This window comes from Molossus molossus, unplaced genomic scaffold (assembly GCF_014108415.1).
Source record: "Molossus molossus isolate mMolMol1 unplaced genomic scaffold, mMolMol1.p scaffold_m16_p_18, whole genome shotgun sequence".
Taxonomy (NCBI): Eukaryota; Metazoa; Chordata; class Mammalia; order Chiroptera; family Molossidae; genus Molossus; species Molossus molossus.
Window position 1 is genome coordinate 11,584,985 of NW_023425353.1, and position 24,256 is coordinate 11,609,240.

Genomic DNA, 24,256 nt, shown 5'->3' on the forward strand with positions numbered 1-24,256 from the left:
ATAGTGACCTTGAGAATTTTTTTATGTCTATTGGCCATCTGTATGTCCTCTTTGGAGAAGTGTCTATTCAGGTCCTCTGCTCATTTTTTATTTGGATTGGTTGTCTTGTATAAGTTCTTTATATATTTTGGAAATTAACCCCTTATTAGATGTATCATTGGTGAATATGTTCTCTGATACAGTGTATTCTTTTCATTTTGTTGATGGTTTCTTTTGCTGTGCAGAAGCTTGATGTAGTTCCATTTGTTTACTTTTTCCTGTTTCCCTTGGGGCCATATTGACAAAACTATTGCTGCAAAGGATGTCTGAGATTTTACTGCCTATAATTCTTTTGTCCATTTGGAGTTTATTCTCATGTATGGTGTAAATTGGTGGTCTAGTTTCATTTTTTGCACATACCTGTCTAATTTTTCCAACACTGTTTATTGAAGAGACTGTCTTTATTCCACTGCTCTTGTCTTCTTTGTCAGATATTAACTGGCCATAAAGGCATGGGTTGATTTCTGGACTCTGCTGTTCCATTGGTCTGTATGCCTGTTCTTTTGATCCCTTCAACTTTGTTCTTCTTTCTTAAGATTGCTGTAGCTATTTGGGGTCTTTCTTGGTTCCACATAAATTTTTGGAATATTTGTTCTAGTTCTGTGAAATATACAATTGGTATTTTCATAGGAATTGCACTGAATCTATAGATTGCTTTGGGTAGTATGGACATTTTAATGATGTGAATTCTTCTTATCCATGAACATGGTATCATTTTTTTTAAAAATGTACTGAAATTCTATTTATGGTCAATTTACCTAAATAAACCACTATTGGATCAGCTTTAGTAATTGTTCCAGTGTATCTTGATCATTGTTTAAGAATTTAGCTTTTTATTCAGTGCTCATAGCATTTCAGCCATTATCTCTTCCTCTTTCATCTCTCCATGGTATCACCTCTTAGACATGTGTTAAAACTTCTGTACGTAGCTTCCTTATCCTGGTTAGATGTCAGCTCTGTCCATTCTACTACCAGCACATGGCTTAATTTTCCATTTCTTAGGCTCTAACTTGTTCCTGATACACAGCACATGTTTGTAATTCGTTTCACAGACTTCCTTTAGATCTCCAAGAATATTTTAAAACCCTGTTATGATTGCTGTTTCCTCAGATACTAAGTTGTACTGAGGCTTTTCAAGAGGGAAGAATTTAACCTTTGCTAGTCTGTTCTAGAGAAACTGAGACTCAAGATTGTTTTTTCCTCTTAAAGCTACCCATAGCTATTCAGATAAAAAACTCAGGTATGAGGTATTTTATTAGGTAGTGTGCACTCCATGTGGGATGACTCTGGCCTTTCCTATATTTTGCTACTCTTTAATCAGAACCTAAATTAAAAGGAAGCACCTACACAAGACCTTGAACCTGACTAGAAACCAAGTTAAATCCATCAAATGCACAGACACTTTTAAGTACCTTCTTCAAACCAAGCATTAATATGAAAGAATAAAGATTGAAAAAAAGAGAAAAAAGGCCGTTCTTTTTTAGCAGTTGCATGAAGTCACTGGTAGTTTGTTTCCACTTCCTCAAAAGCAATGCTCCTTTAACTAGTGCTGTTAAGAAAAACCAAACCATATTTTCATCTTTCCCTGCCTAAGCCTCAAAGAAATCATGAAAGTGCGGTGTTTTCAAGTGTTCTGCCCATGTGCATTTTAACACACACTGGAGCTCCTTGTACAGTCAGTATGTCTACATCCCCATTTAATCATATTTTACTAGGTCATACCTACTCACAATTATTTTAGCTTTGCTTTTAAGATATAGTTTAAAATGATAACTAGCCATTTAATCCAGAGTTACAGTCCTGTCACTGTGAAGAAAGTGATGCTCCCTTTAGAAAGCATTAGGGCAAGAAGGAAAATGGCAATACAGAAGCCTTCCAAAGGACGTGAAGGAGAAAATAAAGTAGGAAAACCCCCCATTATCTGAAACAATGACAGCCATGAGTGCAGGGGTACTTAGGTGAGAGCCAGCGGTCAGGCAGAGCCGGGTCTCACTGTGCTTGCCGCCTGAGCAGCTGGGGGCCCGAGCTTTGCTGGATCCCCTCTCAGAAGGGTCCTGCCCTTAAGTTGATTGCTCTGTTGTTGCCATTGGGAAATTCTTAATTTTGGGACAAATGTTCCTGGCATTTTCATTTTATACAGGACTCCACAAATCATGTAGCTGGTCTTAGCTTTGACACTTGAATAACTGTATGTGCACAAAGGCCCTATTCCTTCGCTTCACTGTTTTCTCAGCTGTGAAGCAGGGTGAACTTGAGGATTCAATGAATTGGTTATGGACAGTGTCTTTGCAGCCGCAGGTACAGAAGGCACACCATGTATTTCTGCACCCCCAGAGACTATCTCAGGACCAAATTAGAATAAGTTATTGAAGACCTCCAAAGAGCTTTTGCTTATTTGGATTATATCTGTCAATATTTACTATAGCCCAGAGGTCAGCCCAGACCCTCTGGCTCTGGAACGGTGTCTTTGCATTACTATGAAAATAGTTTTGACCTCTTGGATCTCCTGGAAGGGCCTTGAAGACTGCCTTCCCCCAACCAGGTGTCCTTAGAGCCCAGTTTGAGAACTGTTCAACGAAGTTAGGGCACCATGATATACAAAAATAGCCTTCTGTGATATCCAGTAGGGCGACAGGTGTGTCTGCAGCGTGAATGAACATTAGGTATTTTGCGCTGGAAACTGTTCTGTGAGTGAAGGCCTAACCTGTTGTTTCCCAGGTGTAAGAGTTATGCCTTTCTTCCAACTTCTTCTGTAGAAGCTGCATGATACAGATCAGCCTCTGACCAGAACTGTCTTAGGCAGATGAATATAGGATGTTGTGAATAAAGCAGTTTGCTTTTTTGTTGTTAATCCTCACCCGAGGATATTTTTTCCCATTGATTTTTAGAGAGATGGGGAAAGAGACACATTGACTCCCACACTCCGGCCAGGGATGGAACCTGCAACCCAGGTACATGCCCTTAACCGGGAATCAAACCCACAACCCTTTGGGGTGTGGACCGATGCTATAACCACTGACCAACACCAGCCAGGGCAAGCAGTGTCTGTCCTTAAATAGAATCAGTTTACTTTTTGGTGAGGAATTTTATCCTTAGATGTTTATCTAGAGACTTCATCCACAGGCACACAGCCGAGGACCCTGGAAGTAGCTGTCACAGAGATCTCAGTGAAGACCGAATAGATTTCACGAAATTTGTGTACTAAAAGTTAAACTCTTGATTTAGCGTGGAAACACTCAGGTCTTCTCTCCAAGTCTGCTCACTTCTAATTTGATCTTTAAAAACTTTGTAAATTGGCTTTGTAGTTCACAGAATTTAAGCAGGCAAAATGACAAACACAACAAAAAACAAGGTGCAAGCGCTCTGGGGAAAGTTCATGTGGGTACTCAGCCTTGAAAATGTATTTCATCACACTCTGAAGCCCATCACCGGTTCATGCCAGGCGCTGGGCTGCACCCCATGGAGACTGGGATGAGAAGCTGCCGCTGCTAGTCTCGGCAGTGTGGGGGTGCCAGTCACGCGGAGTTACGATCTATGAGAAACAGGAATGGCACTGGTAGGCTGGGACGCGGTCGGTGGTTTCAGAGCGCCACCTGTGTGTGGCGAACGGGTGGGCTCTGAGGAAATGGTAGTTGCAGGGAAAGGCGGCAGCTCGGGTTTCAGACTAGCTACACGTGGGGTGTTTGTCCCTATAAATATCCCTTCAGGATGTGTACAAACAGTAGGTAAGAGGAAACTGAAAGGTAACTTGCCTTCAGAGGACTGCACTAGAGCTAGCAACTGTTTAAAATTTTACAGTTGTTCTTGAGTAATGTGGATAAGTAATTTCTATGGAATCCCCTAATGATGGTGGATAAATGAACGAACACACTTCTTTAGATGGTTTCCATCCAGCTCACCTGTATGATATTTGTAGGCCCACTAGTTTAGGCCTAATGCCCTGGCCGGTTCGGTTCCCGCTAGGGGCACGTAGCAAAAAAAAAAAAATTTAGGCCTAAGAACAGCTGCCTTTGATTAATTCCAGAGGTGACATATTCAACATGTGGCATAAAATAAAAATCGCTGAATGTAGATAAGTGACTGAAATAGTGCTGTTAAATTGTTTAACTAGGCAATGTTTTTTTCCTTCCCTTCCCATGAAATACAAGAATAACTGCGTTCCTGACTTTAGGACAAAATTCCTTGAAGCACTATCAGAACAGCCAAATCAGTCACAGAACTTGGGCAGCAACTGTAGGATTTGGTCTGAATTGATAGGAGATGGTAAAACCCAGAAGTAATTTAAAAATCTGGTTCACTCTAGTGGGGAGATAAAACCCTCAAGAAACAGCCCTAAATCCATGCTCTGCCTGCCTGCCCTAAAGCTTCACAGCCAGCAGCAACTACCCAGTGACTCTGAGGCTATGTACACACTCTTGGTGGTTTTCACATTTCCAGGGGCCTCGCTTGGTGTGCCGTGTAACAGGAGCTCTTCCCCTCGAAGTCCGGCTGCCGCTCTGCCCGAGTCTGTCCTCGGGGAGCAGCCGGCAGCGCGGCTTACGTCAAACAGAGCGTGAAGGTGCTGACGTAGGCCCCAAACAGGAAATAGATGCCAAGCTTTCCTTTCGCATTTACTAATACCTATGCTCTTAAAGTAGCTGGTACATTAATGGCCATAAGGGATGCACTGACAGTTTGCTGGCCAAGCTAGCTACTTGGGAACTGAGAGAGATGAGGATGTGTAATAGGTGCCATGTTAGCTAGAGGTTGGTGAGGTTCTGTACAGCTGATTTGCAGGTCGATTGACTCCAGACACCATTAGGTCTATGACTCTTTCCCTCTTATTAAAGTGGAAGGGGCTGAGCTGTACCTTAGAGCTTGTTCTGACATGTACATTCTTTACCTTTAAATTCCAAAGGCAGTACTCTAATAGTTTACCTCATATTTAAAAAGGTTTCTTCCCTATTAAGTGTTCATTAAAAGTCAGGGTAGGAGTGTTGAAATAAATGTAACTAATCAATATAGATAATTAATAGCTTAGCTGATTAGTTTGGGTTATTGAAACATGAAGCCTTAAAGGGCTCATCGAATCAAGGTGCGGACAGACCACACCACCTTGCACAGTTCACGTTAGAAATGACATAGAAGCATCATAAGCTGAGAGAAGGATAGGTTTCCAAAATCTGTCTTCCCCTTTCACTGCGAGACCACTGCAACAGGAACAACGTGTGCATTTTAAACTTCAGAAGCAGATACATACTCATCATGGACAATGGTGGGGCCGTCCCTCGTTAAGGCCTCTTCCTTGATGACGTTGATAAGTTCAAAGGTACTGCTTATGGGGGCATCTGGGTTAGGCCATTTGGGACACTGAAAGTGCCGAACTTCTAGGACATAGTCATCCTACAACCGAGAAAACAAGAGTTCACCGCTCTGCAAGGACTGGAGCTGCGCCCGAGGAGGCTGGCTTACAGACCCCGAGGGGAGCGCTTTGAAGCTCTAGGGAGGCCGGCCTGCCCGTAGAAAATGAGCAGCTCATCACAGTGAAATAGAATCCGATTTTGTTAAGAAAAATTGTCACTTGAAATTTTTGCCTGATCTTAAAAAAAAAAAAAAAAAGGGCTTAGGAGAGCATTTCGATTGCTGATGTAAGCCAGCTCCCCCCTTACCTGCCCCATAGGAAGGCATCAAAATGCTGCGTAACCAGAAGAGTCTTATCTCTGCAGCACACTGCAAGCTTTACATTTCTAATGGCAAGGAAAATACTGAGCTCTAGTATATTGTTTTCTATAATTATGTCGACAGACATATTTGTATGTGGGCTCAATCGGGGAGCTGGTTCCATTTCACCTATCCAGCTGGGAAAGCGAATACTTGGAGGAAGGAAAAAGGAGGAGTGTGCAGATTGAAGTCGCACTTGAATGCCTGCCTTGAGGGTGGTAAATTACTTCAGTCCGACCTAGGATGATCCAGGGTCCAGAGAGATACAGCTGTTACCCAGAACTCGGGGCTCGTTACCTGTGTAGCTTCCAGAATAAAGTCATGGATGATAATCTGCTCTTCGTTAGAGAGGCACAGTCTGTCTTTGCTGATAAGGGTGACGGTAAAGGCCTCACAGTTCATGGATTCTTCTCGACTTGGCCAGTACACAAACTCATCTTCTGCCTATGAGAACCCAAACAAATAAGTAAAATCCTCTGCAGTGCTGTCAGACGTTTGATTATGAACTTTCCTGCAAAATGACTTATGTTTGATATGCCTTTCAAGTCATCTTTTTTTTTTTTTTATCCTCACCTGAGGACATTTTTGCATTCATCTTCAGATAGAGCAGGAGGGAGAGGGGGAAGGAGAGAGAGACACATCGAGTGGCTGCCAACCGGGACCGGGGACAAACTGCAACTGAGGTACATGCCCTTAGCGGGAATCGAACCCGGGTCTCTCTGGACCACAGGGTCATCTTTTAAATTTGGTTCACAGAATTATATCCCTCACCTAATCATGTCGAGTTCATTTGTTACTTATTGTCTTCTATTGTATACACGTGATAATAGCCATTTTCTAGCACTTCTCACTGTAACAACTAAAAAGCACCTCAGGAGGACATATGACCTGCAGCTGAGAAGTGCTGTCGTGGAGATGGGATTGAGGTCAGTTCTAACCTAGTACTCACAACTGCCTGAGCAACTAAGACATGCTAATTGTTATTTCCTATGGATCAGCATTTTTGAAGGACTTTCATAACATTATCTGATTTAATTTTTACAGTATGCTAGTGAGGTAAGGGATTTTTATGATCTGCCTTCACAGACGAAGACACCAAGGCTCAGAGAGGTGCGGGAGTTGTCCAGCATCACACTGACGTATGTTAAGGGAAAGAAGTTGTACATAAAGAAGCATGTTGGCTGTATGTACAAGGTGTTCTTTAAAAGAAAAGTTAGTATGTTAGGTTTCCAAAGGAGAAAACATAGAAAGTCTTTTAGCCTTGAATCAGGCAAGCTTTAAAATGTTCATCTGTTTAGAAGTAAACATTCAGGCTTGGGAGTTGAGTTCTACTCTTGAAAACTGTGGAGGCCTAAAGGATGGTAATTGCTGCATAGGTTGGAGACTTTGTGAGAAATACAATGATTTTGACAAGAAGCCCTCCTCCCTTTTCTAATCAGTTCAAACAGCAAACTAAAGTTTGCCTGTAATTTATGTTTCTATGGGCGTTTTCCTGAAAATGCTAAGATACTGCGAAGTCAGAAATAATTCTGAATAGTGTTCAAAACAAAGAGGGTTTTGTTTAATCTTACAATGTTGCATTAGGAATGAGCCAACAGTCCAATAAGACTTATCACTCTTTCAAGTTTCAATACAGCTATTGCCAAGTACATTTTTATTTTTAAAGCTCAGCATAAGGGAAAGCAGATTAGCAATTGCGTTTAGGCTATACAAAAGAAGTCTGTAACTGTCATGTGTTTCAATACATTTCGTCCAAGGAAATGGGAGTAAATTAAAAAGGTAATTAATGATGGACAGGACCATGAAATTTAACCAATATGCACAGGATTTAGGGTTGGACATGATCCTGAATAAATGAATCTATCTGAGCCTTAAACTGCAAAGTGGGAATAGTAAAACTACCTATCTCAAAGAACTTTCATGATAACATGAATAGTTAATTATCGAGTTGGTCTACAGACTGCCAAAGGGATTCAGTTATGGTGGAAGAAAGGCAGAGAGAAACTTCTGAGTACAGGTAGTGAGCTAGGGACTAATTGATCATCTTGAAAGACTGAGAAAAATAAATGCTGCTACTTGATTCAGTAGGCACTCTGCTTCCGTGTGTACTTTGCTGACAAACACATTTATCTAGATCAAAGATGTCTAGGCACCTCTAACAGTGCTTCTTGAATGAGGAACCAGTGACTTTTGGGCTATTCACAGAATTGTGGTCTTGTGAAGTTATAGTAGCAATAAACAATGAAGCAAACATAGAATCCAGAAACGTTATTTTTAGGAAAAACTACAATAAATGAATCTGACTTTTGACCCTGGAGCTGAGCGCGCAGACAAGTGTGAGTCTAGCGCAGCCTTCCTAGGCCTCAGCCACACCGGATGATGTGGTCCAGGGAGGTTCCTGCATCCTCACTGTCTGCAGACTGTGGGTCCAGCCTCCCCATACCAATGAGCTTGTGGGTAGATGCTTGGTGACCGTCTTCTGTTAAGTGACAATAACAAAATACTAACTCATCCAACAAATGAACGTTTTAGCAACCCTAAATGCCTCCAAATTCCTCATGCCAACAGAACAGACCCCTACTGCCAGCTAATTTGAAAATTTACACTCCCGTTTTCAGCTTGAGATTCTTAACTTTGTTTCCATTCTATCATGCAGAAGCAGCCTTGGTATTCTGAAGCTGGAGCAAAATGCGACAGTGGAGAAGTTCCTACTGCCTGGGCACATCGTCAAAGGCATGTCACCAGGACTAGGTTCAATCACACGCTGTTCTTTCCTGATTAAAAACCTCACCAATCACACTCAGGCAGGCAGATCCTCATTGTGTTTTGGTTCTGACTTCATGTCCTTCCAGTAACTTTTGTACCCAAATAATTCTGAAACAGATCTAAGCACAAACACTTAAGCTTTTTATAAGTTTGCTGACCCTTCTCCTGTATAGTTTAGAGAGCTCAACAGAGAAGGACTAAAGGGAGGAGAAAGAGGTAGTAGCTGGTAAAGTTCTTAAACACCTTTAAGTGGGAACAAAATATGTTCCTTATCTCCTTCTGTAATGGATCTGATTTACCTGTGGCAGAGGGGAAAATAATGTGCTATTATCCCTCTTTTGTTTGTTTAAATAAATAATTGTCCATTTTAAAAATGTTTTTATTGATTTCACAGAGAGAGGAAGATTGATTGGCTGTCTCCTGCACACTGCTTACTGGGGACCGAGCCCTCAACCTGGGCATGTGCCTTGACCAGGAACTGAACCGGCAGCCTTGCAGTGCATGGGATAGCACTCAACCAACTGAGCCACACGGGGTAGGGCTTTTATTACTTTTGATATAATTTTTTTTGGTGGGTGGGACATATAGCAAAAATGATTAGAAGCATGAGCTCAGGAAACTGGTGACTGATTATTCATGCATGGCCGTGGGCAAGTTACTTCCCTCAGTTTACCCAGCTATTAAGTGAGATAATAGTACCTATGTCATAAAATTGTAAAGGGGAATGAACAAGTTAATATGTGCAGTCACCTCAATACACTGAATAAAAAGGAAAAAAAAAACCAGGTAGAATAATGTAGTTACATTCTCAAATGTTAGTTGCTATTACTATTTATTTTTCAAAAGTGACATATAGCAACTAAGAGGTCAGGTTGAGGCCATACATTAATGAGGTTAGTATAAGGACCTTCTTCAAAACCTCCTACTGCACTGTCAGGTACTGTACCACAGAGGGGCGATTATCACCAGCACGGGAGCATCAAGTAATAGAACGGACAGGGAGGGTAACTGCAGTCTACAAAAGGACTCTATAGAGACTTCAAAATGAGAGGTGCGATTCCCTCCCTAGCATCTACAGACTCTATATTTAGTCCTGTCTGTGGCCAGGTAGCCTGGTACTGCATGCTCACGGGCTCATTCAGATACAGCAGGTGTGCTCCACTCACCAAGCTCTGGTTGTCTGGCAGCATGACAATGATCTGTGCATTATGATCCCAAATCATTCGCCAGAAGTCTTTCGTAGTATGTGGCAGAGGATGCTGGGTTATGATAAATTCATTGCTCCTATAATAGCCCTTCAGTTAGGAAGACAGACAATCATTGATTATGAGTGTTTTAGTCTAACTTTGCAGTAGTAAAACATGTTCAGGAAATAAGACTATTGTTTGACCGTAGTAAAATCACTGAAAAAGGCATTCGGCTAATTTTTAGATGCACTTCGACTACACGTATAGATAATTTTCTCTCCATGTACAGTGCACTTCCAGTTATCCCTGCTGTTTTTACTTAACAGTAATTTCAACATTTACTCAAAGACTTGATGGGTGAAATTAACAATAAAATTAATTCCTTAACAAGCATTTTTCTTAATTTAGGCATTTCTGTACCTCCAATGATTAGGTGTCTTTTGTTAGCGGTTCCCAGACATGGAAATCGCTGTGACTCTGAGGTTACACATGGGGAAAGGAAAGTGGGCACAGAGGTGGTATTGCGCTCTCGCCCCTTTCAGCTTACTCGACTTGGTCCGCACCGGCGGCTGACTCTCACCATGATATAAGACGCATTGATGTAGTCCGTCCCTTTCATCCCCGGCAGCGGTGCGAGGCCCACTCGCGCACGCTCAGCTGTCACGTGGGAAACAAAACACGTCTGCTGAGTCATCTGTTCCCCTGGCTCCCCTTTCTTTTTAAGACCTACCTACATTTTAAGCCTAGCTACAGTGTCACCAGCTCAGGCAGAGTGTGAAGAGAAGTTTCAGTAGCACTGCCGGGGCCTTGGAGGAACACGATTTACTGTGGGAGAGGCTTCCAGATCACTGTGCAGCGATGACAGCGGTTTCGCTACATCACCCTCCGGCTTGACATGCCTACAATCGTACCCCTGTATCTCACTCTGCTCTTTTGCCCACCCCTTATCCACATCTCTTCTCCCCGTGCAGAGCTTAAAACACAGTGGCCTTTGCCAGGAATCTCTCCAGTGATCACCCTCGCTGTGTCCCCAGTTATTTATACAAAGGTCACCGCCTACCAGCCTGCTTTGATCTCAATAGCCAGAGTACTTTCAGGGCATAGTTAACATTGTACAGATTAATCTGGGAATCCAAGTTTTAAAGGAGAGTTAATACCACAATGATCATGGATAATGACTTCACTTTTTTTTTTTTTTTTTTTAGTTAAGGTGAAAAAAGAAAAGTAACCTAATTCTTGAATTTTGAGGTGAGCTGAAACTAGAGTTCACGCCACACTGGTGCAGCAACTTGCGGGCACTGCCAGCCGGCCCTCCCAGTTTGATCACCACTTTGTCGCCCTGCGCATATCCCCGTGGGGGTGGCTGCCTCTACGTGACACACAGTGTCCACTGGAAAAGGTACTAACACGCGCGACCAAGTCACTGCTGTTCAGGCTTACACGGCACGACGGAGGAGTTCCTGTTCTTCTCCTTGTTGCACTCCTTCTGAGCACTGAAGCACTCCACGTACTTGGCGTTACACTGCGTGACCAGCTGAAAGGAAACCAGCGGTCACTCTTCGTGCAGAGGGAGCAGTGGGCATGCTGGCCAACCTTACTTTGATGATCATTTCGTAACATATACATTCATCAAAGCATACAGTGTTATATAGCCATACAAACAGAGAAAAAAAACAATAAAATAAACAACCAAAAAGGTATAATTGATAGCATCTGCTTGATGACCTGGGGTGAAACACTGATAATCCGATTACTGAGGGGTGAAAACGGAATATTTTTCATGTTTCACTAGTGGTATTTCTTCCATCAGGTGTTCTGCTCCCTTGTGATAGGACCATGTGAGTGATAGATATTTACAGAATGAACGTGGATCTTTCCGTTGATGTCATTGCTGTTGTGACATTTTTTCTTGGAATTCCTCAGGCACAGAGCTACACTACAAAACACTGGGTAGTAAGTGCTAATCGTGTTTCTTAAAGAATTGACTAATTCTCAGTAATTTGTTGAACTGAACTGACATTCTGTTAAAGCTGTTATAAATAATTAGCCCAACAGTTTGGTTAGTCTTCCTGTTTATATAAATTGGTCAAACTGCTCTGTCAATTCTATATACAGATTCATACACTTTGGCCCATGTTAAGAGTACATAGAACGGTCTCCTTCCCAAATGCCTTAGCACTGATGTCCAAGACCCCGGATGTAGCCATCAAGTTTCTGATTCAGTCCTAAAGTGGTTAGTGTCTGTAAAGGGACCAATTACCTGGTTCCAAGTGGAATAAACTGATTTCTTTGAATTTTTTTAAAGGTATGTATAAAATCTTCCAGAAATAGAACAGGCAGAATTTAAGAAATGTTGGTACTTGGTACTTAATATTTTTTAAGAATTTATTTTAAACATTTGAAATGAGACTAATTACCTCAAATGGTTTTTAGAGAAGTTTTGACGTCGGGGAAGGAGAGCTAGAAATATGAAATTGTTATGACTGAACTCAGTGAAATTAATCTTTTTCACTTCAGACCACTTGTTACAATTTGCTTGGCTGTCTCCTTTTCAGCTGAGATTCAGAGGCTATGGGAAGTTTCACTGTGAAAACTAAAACTGTATCCAGGTGGAATGTGTAATTTCTCACTATAGATTCATCTCATAGACCGGTGTGCCAAAAAAGAAAAAAATAGAATTTGAAAGTTATAATAAATCCCCCTTTTTCCCACCATTACTTCAAGTCAATACCATATAAACCCTAACTGCCTTTAAACTTCTTCATGCCCCTATTAAGGGAAAAGAACCGTTTAGGAAAAGTTAACTTTTCTCTCGCATTATTTAGTTACTCTTTTCTAGTTTCTAAATTACCTGCTAGAAGGACTCTTTCAAATAGCTTTATTTTTTAGGACAATACGTCAACAAGAACCATTCTCAAGGATAAGATCGATTAGTTCAGGAAAAAATGCAGGGGATAGTGTTTGACTGTAAGCATTAAGTCATTGTGATCAGGGACTGATGTGTATGTTCAGATAAAGTTGTAAATTGTTAAGAAAATACACCACCCTATCCACTCGCATACCAACCATGCCTTCAGATTGAGTATAAATAGCATCCATTTCAGTCTGTTACATTCATGCAAAAAAGACATGACCCCCAAGCTAAGGCATTTCTCTACTTCCTTGCTTTTTCCCCCCAAAGAAATTTATGCAAAACACTACCTTGAATTGTTTTTCCAGTCGTGTCTTTCCTCCTACTCCTGGTATGAGGATGCTGTTCACATAGCTATGCAGTTGACTTGAAGATACTTCCGTCTCCTTTCCAAGAATGGCTTCCAACAAGGCATCATGGATGAAAATGTACTGCTCCTAGAGGATGCAACATATGGTAGTCACCTCTAGCCCATCCATAAAGTTTACCTTTGATGACCTCTTCCCCTAACAGTGACCTCCCAGTGAATTCCTTCAAGCAGTCACAGCTATGTGGTTTGCCCAACACTTACTTGCTTATCCATTGTAACCTTAGGGTCGAGACTGTGTTGAGTGTAGTTCCATATTCCAGACCATGCCCCAAACAGTAGGTTCAATGAAGGGCTTTAGGACCAGTCTCACATTATATATTTTTTCTCACTCCCCATAGCATCAAACACAGCCCTAAATCCAACTGTATCGGCTACGTAAGTGCTTGTGTACTTGTTGAGAATTCCAAATTTAAGATCCATACAGAAATGGAAAACTGTGAGCCAAAGAAGAGTATCACGGCCACGATATCTTCTAATACAAACCTGTGAATTCTTTCAGGCCGTAAGAGTGCAAATCTGTCTCCTATCATTCAGCTCCCAGTTACAGACTGAGCCGGAATCCGAGTGCCTGGCAGGCTGCTTACCTCAGTCTGGACGAGGTAGTTACGCTGTGTCCTGATATGCTTCAGGAACCCCAGGACGTTCACTGTGCTTTTGTCTTTTATCTGTTGCAGCATGCTGTCGATGACGATGTAGGTGCCTGTCCTGCCCACGCCGGCGCTGGAAGAAATGAGGACACGCAGCTAGTGCTTCTTGCTTTATCATGTGGACTGGAAACGACCAACTCAATTGCTAAGGAGCCTAAATAACCCTGTTGTTTAGACAGGTTATTCATGCTGCATAGCATCCAAAAACCTTATTAGGACATTTCCCACTTCGTGAGTGTTGATGGGGAGCCTCTGTCCCGCAGGCACTGCAGAAAACTGTTAGGTACCAGCTTTCTCAGCCATCTCCACACCAGAGCCGCGTCTGCAGAGGCATCCGGAGGGAGTTTCCCTTGCTGTTCGGGCATGTGCCCGGTGCTCCAACTCTCCTAGTTATTCTGGGAGTGCCCACTACCCTTTCAACAGATCCCCTTTCTGCCCTATTGAAGTCCTTTAAAGGGGTGCTTTCCTTTAACAATCCGGGTTTAGAATAGGAATGTCGTGTCTGGCCCAGCCGGTGTGGCTAAGTGGACTGAGCACTGTCCCATGAACTGAGAGATCGCCGGTTCAATTCCTGGTCAGGGCACATGCCCAGGTTGCAGGCTCGATCCCCAGTAGGGGGCGTGCAGGAGGCAGCTGAGCAATGTTTCTCAAAAAAAGTCATCTGGCAAATTTGACCTCTTATTCACATTTTTAAATTATTATTAAACAAGAGTAGGAAGATCTAAATTCTATAGTACTGAACAGCAAGCTGCTTTTGGCAGAACCCCCGCCCCCAAAGTCTGTGATACCCAAGCCCTTTGACAGACATCTATCCTTACTTTAGTGATTCCTAAATGGGTCAGCAAACATGCAGAGATCTCATGGAATTTTAAACAAAAGGTGGGTTCAAATTTCTGCAAAGGACAGCCCAAGGAAGGAAGTACTTTGCAAATGCTGATTAGCTATGCATTCTAAATTCCAGAATAAGTAACATCTATTTGAATACCAGAGTAAAAAAAAGGGCAAGAATACAATTACAAACAAAATTCAATAAAAGCATTTTTTAAAACCAACTAAGGTTGTTTAAGGGAGTTAAGGAGAGAGAATTGGCTTTGCAGAAGGCTTTCCCAATGCTTTTAAAAAGGTTATTCAGCCCTGGCCAGTTTGGCTCAGCGGTTGAGCCTCTGCCTGAGGACCAGAGAGTCCCGGGTTTGGTTCCTGCTAGAGGTACGTACCACAAAAAAAAAAAAAAAAAAGGTTATATATAAACTAAAATTTGGAAAATAAAATCCTTTTATACAATAATTAGTTTTTCAAGCAACCCACAAGAAAAGCCATATAAAAACTCAATCTCTAATGTGGAAAAAGCTCTAACCATGTGTTGAAGGTCAGATTTTAACACATTACGAATAGCCTGCAATATCCCTGTACACAATCGAGGTTTTATTAATGATAAGTCAATGTTATAAAAACTAGAAATTCAGCCCTGGCCAGTGGACGTAGGGTCTTGGGTTCTAGTCCCAGTCAAGGGCATGTACTGGGTTGCAAGTTTGATCCCTGGCCATGCTGGAGGCAACCAATCGATGTCTCTCCCTCCCTCTCTCTCTAAAAATCAATGGAGATATCCTCAGGTGAGGATTAACAAACAACAAACATACAAACAAAACTAGAGATTCATCCTCTAAGAGTAGATTCAGTTTTAACCTCCAAAGCAGCATGTGATTTCTTAACACCATGGGAATATAGTTATTTTCAACAAAGGACTCAATTTCTAAATCAAACAAAACAGTAGTAAGGCTTCGTGGTCCGGTTCCGAAGGCCCAGAAGCCCTGCTCAGCCCACTTCACAGGCAGCAGCCACAGGAGGCCGCGCGCCCTACCTGCAGTGCACCAGCACGGGGCCCATGTCCGGCGTGCGGGCAGCCGAGGACCTCCTCACGAAGGTCAGCACGGGGAGCGCGTACTCGGGCACACCCATGTCCGGCCACTGCGTGTAGTGGTACTGGATCACTGCCCTTTCATTCTGGCGGCCCTTGGCGTTGCCCTTCTGACCCTGTGACAAAGGTGAAAAGGCATCTTTAGGCTGTGTGAACATTCTGGGTAAAAACGGTGTGAGCATGTTAGGAGACAGGACCTCTGGGCTCCTTCGCCCTAATGACTTCCTGGCGAGGTGGTTTCCTGTCTCATCTGATGCCCTAAATGGAGACATTTTCTGAGCTGGACGGGAGGTAGCAGACACCGCTTAGAAAAAAAAAACGGTTTGGGATTGTACCAAGAATGAATATTTAAAATCAGTTTTTTGGATTTGGAACCAAGCAGAGCCTCTGTTCCTGACTTCCTGCCCTGCCCCCAGAAGGCCTCTGCACTGTCAGCTGACCGTGGGCCCTGACCCCGTCTTTCTCCACCGCCAGGCGGACCTTCCGGGGCCCAGTGCTGGCTGCTCTGAGCTGCAGGACGCGTGGGAGACCCTAGGTGACAACTGGCTGTCTAGAGTCAACCAGTAGCACTTTTATAAGTGAACTTTTCAGAGTGGTTTCCTTTAGATGACTGAACCTTTTCCATTTCTAACTACTTTAGATGAAAAATTTCCCCAGACAGATCACCTGCGATGAAATATCTTTTCTTATATACCTCTAAGAATTTAAAAAATTTGTGATGACTCAGGATCATGAGTAAATCAGCACTGAAGCCTGCAGGGTTCGGCCCTGTGCTACACAGACCCTGGATGGCTTTGATTTCTTACTCCTTCTGTTAACTCTCACTTTCAGTTATTACTTCATCCTCTCATTAGTGTGCAAAACACCGTAAGTTCTCATGTGCTTCCTCCTCTGACTCAAGCTGTTTCTAAGACAGGAGCAGGCGGCTGTGTGAAGACCTGCAGGGTTTCCACGAGCAGTGGGCTGCGCACCTGCACCGACGGCTGGGTCGCTGAGCCCGCTCCGTTCTGTACAGGGAACAGGTGGTAGGGGCTCCTTATTTGTATATGCTTCCGCCATTCTTGGGACAAACTATCCATAGAAAGGGCTGTTAACCATGGACCACAAGATGGCTTCAGAGCAATTGAAATTGTATATAATAATCTGAGTGAATGAATTCTTCTGGAGTAAGGGGGCTACAGTTGTATCACATTCTCAAAATCTAAGACCAAAAAAAAAAGTCAAGGCCCATTGCTACAAACAGCTGCCATCCTAAGTCTGTAGAGTAACAACTTCACGTCCTTAATGAGCATCGGCCTAGAGCTCGGAGTACTGCTTACTGATCTGTGAGTCTTGATGGGACAGTGGAGTTTGAACACGAGAAACCGAGGTCACGTGAAAGCATTTCCATCCTTGCTTCTCAGGATGGTCCGCGCTCGACAGGACAGGGTCTCGTGAAGCCCACCGGGGAACGGCAGGGTGAAGTCAAGCAGGTTTCTCAGCTCGGGCACTGACACCCGTGCCCACCGCACATTTCTAAGGGGGGATAGGTACTCTGTGGCACTAGCTTCCCACACTCTAGCAGCATCTTGCAGGCTTGGTATTCTTTGAAAAGCACTGCTTTAAAGCTGTCAGAAAACTGGAAATAAAGAACTAATTCAACAGCCAGATGCTGGGCTCCCAGCTGGCTATCAAACCTGAGAGGCCCTTTTTGAAATGAAGCCTTCTTCTTAAACAGATTCAAGAACTCGGTCAGGCCAATTAAATTCTAATGCGTGCTTCACCAGTGTCTTTTAACAATACACTGATGTCAATCAAAAGAGTTGTGTTTTTTTAAGAAACCAAGTTGGTTGTGCAAACGGCCCGCGGCGGTGGCCATTTTCACCCAGCGGCTTGTACCTTCTTCACTTTTGCGTTCCTGACCGAGAAGCGGCGGACGGTGTAGCAGGCGTGAACTTTTGTGCTCTTCAGTGTGACGATAATGTTTCCATACTCCTCGCTGTTCTCTGTTGGCCAATACTGATCACATTTTCGCTGCACAAAGAAAACAATTGTAAATTGAAACTAGAATTTTTGCCATAATTATACTGTTTGATGATGCACCTTCAAAGGACAGGGTTAAAACCCGGTAATACTGCCACACTGTTGACAGAAGGGGACTCCTGGGCGGCGTGGCTGCGGGCAGGCACGGCCCCTGAAGAGATTCCTCTTGGGACAAGCTTGGCCCAGGTCATCCGAGAAGTAAGCCTAGGATTCAGTCACCTTCCAACACATACACTACAGGGTGGGCTGAAGCACGGGGTCTGTGTGTGTGGGAGCTGGGGGACGTGGGGGGGACGTGTTACACTGGAGCTGGGGGACGTGGGTGGGACGTGTTACACTGGAGCTGGGGGACGTGGGGGGGACGTGTTACACGGGAGCTGAGGTGAGGCTGGGCCGCCGTCACAGCTGGGCCACCAAGGGCGCTGCAGGGACTGAGCAACAGACCTGGAACTTAGCCCTTTTCCAGCCTAAATCAGTGTCATCTATGGTAAGTTCATTACCTAATACACTCTAAAATATTATCTTCTCTAAAAAAGGGTTTTAGGGAGGTCAGCGTGTTGCAAGTCTCCTTCCTTGCCCTGCACGCTGGTTCTGATTGTTCCTCCCAGCCCCCCGCTTTGTTCTTTCTGTCCTGACCGGGCGGCTTCCTGCTCTTCTCAGTCCGTGTAACTCTCCTCCTAACTCTGTCCAAATCTCACTGCCAGTACGGGTTTCTTGAGGAAACACCGACACTAGACGGCACAGCATCCCCCAGCACCCTGCCCGTCCCTGTCGCGTGGGCCCCTCCCACCAGACCACACGCAAGGTACTCTTTCCGCCTGGTCAGGTTCCCGCCCTACAGCAGGTGCTTCATACACGTGTTTTTTGAACAAGGATACAGGATTAAGATGTTAAGCCAAGAGGCTCTTACTCTTCCTTTTTCCACAAGGTTCGTAATCATGATAATGATTCCAGTGTTTTGTTCCCAAATCATCCTCCAGAAATCTTCAAATGTCGACTTCAAAGGTCCCTGGGTGGCGATGTAGGCTTTTGCTTTGTTGTAACCCTTCGAAGATGACACAGCACAGTCAGATGCAAGCAGAATGACAGACCAGTTAATAATTCAAGCGCCGTCCGTACTGAATAGGCTGTGTTTTTAGCAAAAGCTCCATGCATCACTAAGACACATTCAGAAGTCCCCGGGGCCCCCTTCAGTGATCAAAGATAGGTTTATAAAAACATTTCTGACTTACATCGACATAGTTTGCATTAATGTAGTCGCTGTGCTTAGAGTCTTTTCCTGGTAAAGGTCTTAACTTCACTCTACTGTGATCATCTAAAGAGAATAAGAAAACAAAAAAAACAAAACCAAAATGTAGAATTCAAAAAGCAGCAGCTCTCTCAAGCACATAGTGCGGCAGACACGTTCTGTGGTGTCTCCCAAACTGCCCCCCCCCCCCGCCCCCAGCGTTCTCGGCAGAACAACTAACCACCACCCATCCCAAACACACCGCCTCCGGCTCTGACCTGTGAGTGCCCCAGAAATGCAGATGGAGGTCCCTATGGTTCCTGGAAAGCAACTGCGAGTTGCAACCCTCCAAAGTGTCCTTGTCCCACACTTTAAAACCAATTCCACGGCCTCAGATTACCCATTCCCACGCCCCTCCCCGATACAAATATAAAAAGTGATTGTTACATCAAATCCACAACATCTATTTTCAGGAGATTCCACTGCTAAATGAAGTGGAGTCCCCGCCACCCCAAGGAACTGAAGTCACCGAGGGAGGCAGAGCTGCTCATAAGAGGAACGTCCCTGCAGGAAGCCGAACGTGACCGGATTTTAGGACCCATCTCACTTTAGCTTATGAACAAAGGGGGTGCTGCTATGTGCCTCTAGTTGCCCAGCCGAGTGAGCTTGTATTTTTAGGATAACACATTAAATAAGATAAAGCCGAGGTCATAATTTCATTTTCCCTAGCTGGAAATGGGCAAAACTGACATTTCTGTTTATAGTCCTGATCATCAAAGGCCAGTTCAAAAAGAAGTCCAATGAACGGATAACCCAGATGAGACTGACAGACCACGTCAGGCGCCTTTTGAAAACCGGCTACACTCTGGAAGCTGGGAATTGCTTCTGTTATTCTGACCAACTCGGACTAGAGTTCACATGAACAGGGCTGCCTGATACAGGCTCCAAATGAAAAATTTCAACTAAGGCATCTGGATACAAACTGCTCCGCCTTATTAGCGTTATATTGCAAATTGTTACTTCTCAGATGGACATGTAAAAGCACACTCTTCAAGCTGCAATGTCATGTAATAAGGTAAAGAATGGCTAAACAGATCAATGTAGGAGTTGGTGTGGTGGCATCCACATAGACCTTGAAAGCTGTGATGCTCTGTGGAGAAGGATTTTCCTACATTGTTTTTCTGGCACATTCACGGACAAAGTTTGCTTGTTCCGTGACATTTCCATGCTACTCTGCTATAGACGTATTAATATAGGGGTAGACCAAGGTGACAAGTGGCATGCCCAGGATCTTACCACGTGGCCAAGAGAACACCAAATCCCAACTCTGAGCCACATGTGATTTGAATTTGTGAAGTATAACCACATCTAGCTGGAGATGGTAGTTTTCCAGCAAAATACCATGACATCTTGGTCCCATCAACAGAAGTTGCTTTGATTTCCACCCTCTGCTTTGCCACATATGTTTAGCCAAGGCAGTAAGGTCACTGGAAGTCAAGACTGCTGTGGTGGAGAGAGTGGTCTGTGTGGACAGATACAAGACACATACATGTACATATCCCTGCCTGGGTCACGTGGTTAGAATTGAGCTATACAAATCCTCACCATCTCGGCAAAGTGAGCCTTGACGGACTGGCCAACAAACACTGTGAGGTAATTCCCTCAAAGACTTGAGAGAAAAGTTGAGTCTTCTTCCTTGTTCTCTTTTTTACCTCCTCATTCTCTCAGGTAACTAAAATAAATACTCTTTTGCAAAAATGACTTGTAGTTCTTTTAAAACTTTATCTAGAGGAAGAAGTGAAACTATATTCATAGACACAATCTTGTATTTAGAAACTGTAAGGAATCCACAAAAAATAACTATTAAAACTAATAAATGAGTCCATTCAGGGTTGTAAGACACAAGATCAATACACGAAAATCAATTGTATTTCTATAACCAGTGAACAATACACATAAAATTAAGCAGACAGTCCCTTTACAATAGCATTAAAAAGAATAAAATGAACAAAAGAGCAGTACTTGTAAAATGCAGACTAAAATATTGTTGAAGTAAGAAAAGATGACCTAAGTAAATGGAAAGACATCCCATCTTCATGAACTGAAAGACTTAATATTGTTACGATGGCAACACTTCAAATTAATCTACAGATTCGATGCAACCCATATCAAAATCCCAACTACGCTTTTTTTTTTTTTTTTTACAGTAATAAACAAGTTGATCCTAAAATTCATATGGAAACACTAGGGACCCAGATGAGCCAAAAAAAAAAAAAAAAATTGAAAAAGAAGAAGTTGGAGGATTCAGGGTTCCAATTTCAAAGCTTATTACAAAGTAATAGTCAGTAATCAAGACAGTGTAGTACTGACATAAGGCTAGATATTAATGGAATAGAATTTAGAGTCCAGAAATAAACCCTTACACCTACGGTCAGTTAATTTTCATTAAGGGTCCTAAGACAATTTGATTGGAGAAAGAGTTGTATTTTTTATTTTATTATTATTATTATTATTATTTATTCTCACCCAAGGACACTTTTTGCATTTATCTTCAGATAGAGTGGGAGGGAGAGAGAGAGGAAGATAGAGAAACATTGATGCGAGAGACACATGGAGTGGCTGCCACCCACACGACCCTAACCAGGGCCAGAGACAAACTGCAACCGAGGCACGTGCCCTTAGCAGGAACTGAACCTGGGACTCTGGTATGTGGGCTGACGCTCTAACCGCTGAGCCCAACTGGCCAGGGCAAAAGAGTCTTTTTAAAAAATATATATTCTTTATTGATTTTGAGAGAGAGAGGAGAGAGAAGGAGACAGAGAAATATCAATGTGAGAGAGAACCATTTATTGGCTGCCTCAGAATCACACCGGTGACCTCTTGGTGCATGGGATGATGCTCAACCACTGAGCCATACTGGCTGGGCAGGAAAGAGTCTTTTCAACAAACGGTACTGGGACAACTGGATATCAATATGCCAAGAATGAAGCTGACCCCTACCACACACCATATACAAAAATTAATTCAAAATTGATCAAAGACATAAATGTAAAAGCTAAAACCATAAACTTCCTTCACAAAAACATAGGTGGTAAATATTCATGATCTTGGATTAGGCAGTAGTTTCTTAGTTATGACACCAAATTCATAAGTGACAAAATAAAAAACAGATGCACTCAATTTCGCCAAAGTTAAAAAGTATGTACATCAAAGGAGGACACCGCTAAGAAAGTGAAAAGGCAATGCACAGAATGAGATGAAATATATGCAAACTACCTATCTGATCAGGAATTTGTATCCAGAACGTATAAAGAACTCAAACTAGGAAAAAAGGACAAGTAATCCACTCTAGAACTGGGCACAGAATGCGAACGGGTATTTCTCCAAAGAAGATATACAAATAGCCAATATGTACCTGAAAAGATGTTCAACATCGCTAATCACTAGGGAAGTGGAAATCAAAACCACAGTGCGATACCACTTCACATCCATCAGGATGGCTCTCATCAAAAAAACAAAGTAACAGGTGTTGATGAGGATGTGGAGACACTAGAACCCTAATATATCGCTGGTGGGAATGTAAAATGGCACGGCCACTTTGGAAAACAGTTTGGGAGTTCTTGAAAATGTTAAACATACACTTACCATATGACCTAGCTATTGCATTCCTAAATATAATCCCAAGAGAATTAAAAATATATATCTACACAAAACCATATATGCAAATGTTAACAGCAGCATTAGCCACAATAAAAAAGTTGAAATAATTTAAATGGCCATCAAATAATAAATGAGTAAACAAAATGTGGTATATCCACACCATAGAATATTATTCAGCTTTAAGAAGGAATTAAATACTGACACAAGCTACAACCTGGATAAATCTTGAAACATGCTAAGTAGAAGCTGCCAGACACAAAAGGCCACATATTATATGATTTCATTTATATAACATATCAAAATAGGCAAATCTAGAGTGACAGAAAGTAGGTAAGTGGTTTCTAGGGAGTTTGGGGTAAAGGGATGCATTGGAAATGACTGGGTAATGGGGGTTTCTTGTTGGGGTGCTAAGAATGTTCTGTAACTAGATAGTGGTGATGGTTGTACAACTCTGACTATTCGAAAAAGCAATGAAATGTAAAGTAGCTTTAAGTGAATTTACATGTGAATTATATCTCACACAAGTATCATTAAAGACTATATACAGTAGTGTTCAAATTTAAGAGGTCCGACTTAAATGCACTGTTACACAAAATTCTATGCACCGTGCTCCTCCCCATCATGTATGGTGACCATGAACGGCTGTGCCCCTGCCCGTGGTGTCAAAGCACCTTCACCTGCCGCTCAGCCAGCACCGGCCTCTGAGAGGCGGCTGTCCCGCCACAGCGGCCTTGCTCCCAGGGTGCTCCCCGAGGCTCCGTGAGAATGACAGTTACTGCTTTGAGTGCGGACTCTCCAGGACGCTCTTGGCCCTGGAAATAACTTGAATAGGACTAAGCAGGTGGGCCACAGAACTGGAGGTTCATCACTTCAGGTGGAGTCCAATTACCTAGTCTTAGAAAGATGGCTTTGAAATTCAGCTTATTTGATTCAACTTTATTATTTAACAATTTTTTTTTTTTTTTTTTAGCTTTTTTAATCCTTACCTGAGGACATTTTTGCATTTATCTTCAAATAGAACAGGAGGAAGAGAGGAGGAGAGAGAGAGAGAGAAACATCAGCATGAAAGAGACACTTCAAGTGGTTGCCACCTTCATGACCCCAACCAGGGCCGGGGACAAACTGCAACTGAGGTACATGACCTTAGCAGGTCATGACCTTAGCAGGAACCGAACCTGGGACTCTCTGGTCTGCAGGCCGACGCTCTAACTGCTGAGCCAAACCAACCAGGGCTTAAATATTTTTCTTTATTGATTTTAGAGAGAGAGGAAGGGAGAGGGAGGGAGAGAGAGAAACACTGATGAGAGAGAACATCGACTGGCCGCCTCCTGCACACTCCTTACTGGGGATTTGGTCCACCACCTGGGCATGTGCCCTGACCGGGAATCGAACCGATGACCTCTAGGTGCACAGGTTGATGCTTAACCACCAAGCCTTGATTCAACTTTAGAATTTCTATTTGTATTAAAAGACTTGGCTCTCACTGGTTAAAAATAAATGTCAAGATAGCCATCTGACATTAAAATGTTGGTTCCCAGCATTGGGTATGGAATCATATCATGTGAAAACAGTGAAACTCAGAACATTTTCTTTCAGTCATCTTATTATTAAGCTTAATGAAAGAGACCCAACAACTTAATGAAGACTAAGGGGGCAGAAAACGTCCCCATTTCTTCCTGTGCACTGTGGAGGACAGGCCAGTGCCAGGCGACCTGCAGGGGAGTGCTCTGCTGGCACTGTGATCCGACTGCTTGGCTTTCAGCGTATACCCCAGCACGAAGAGTTAATTTCCTCACAGTTGAAGACAGCTT

At 43.0% G+C, this 24,256-nt stretch overlaps 1 protein-coding gene across 1 annotated transcript in view; it reads right to left on the minus strand.

The window, feature by feature from the left end:
• The window catches only part of PTPRG (protein tyrosine phosphatase receptor type G), a 524,592-nt gene that overhangs the window by 7,502 nt on the left and 492,834 nt on the right, over window positions 1–24,256 (minus strand). The window contains exons 16-26 of the mRNA XM_036267442.1: window positions 18,790–18,872; window positions 18,468–18,602; window positions 17,414–17,548; window positions 15,479–15,651; window positions 13,558–13,693; window positions 12,894–13,040; window positions 11,133–11,226; window positions 10,273–10,349; window positions 9,672–9,800; window positions 6,037–6,183; window positions 5,279–5,421 (exon numbers count right to left, since the gene is read on the minus strand). Of these exons, the coding sequence (XP_036123335.1) occupies window positions 5,279–5,421; window positions 6,037–6,183; window positions 9,672–9,800; window positions 10,273–10,349; window positions 11,133–11,226; window positions 12,894–13,040; window positions 13,558–13,693; window positions 15,479–15,651; window positions 17,414–17,548; window positions 18,468–18,602; window positions 18,790–18,872 (1,399 nt within the window). The remainder of the gene's footprint in view (window positions 1–5,278; window positions 5,422–6,036; window positions 6,184–9,671; window positions 9,801–10,272; window positions 10,350–11,132; window positions 11,227–12,893; window positions 13,041–13,557; window positions 13,694–15,478; window positions 15,652–17,413; window positions 17,549–18,467; window positions 18,603–18,789; window positions 18,873–24,256) is intronic.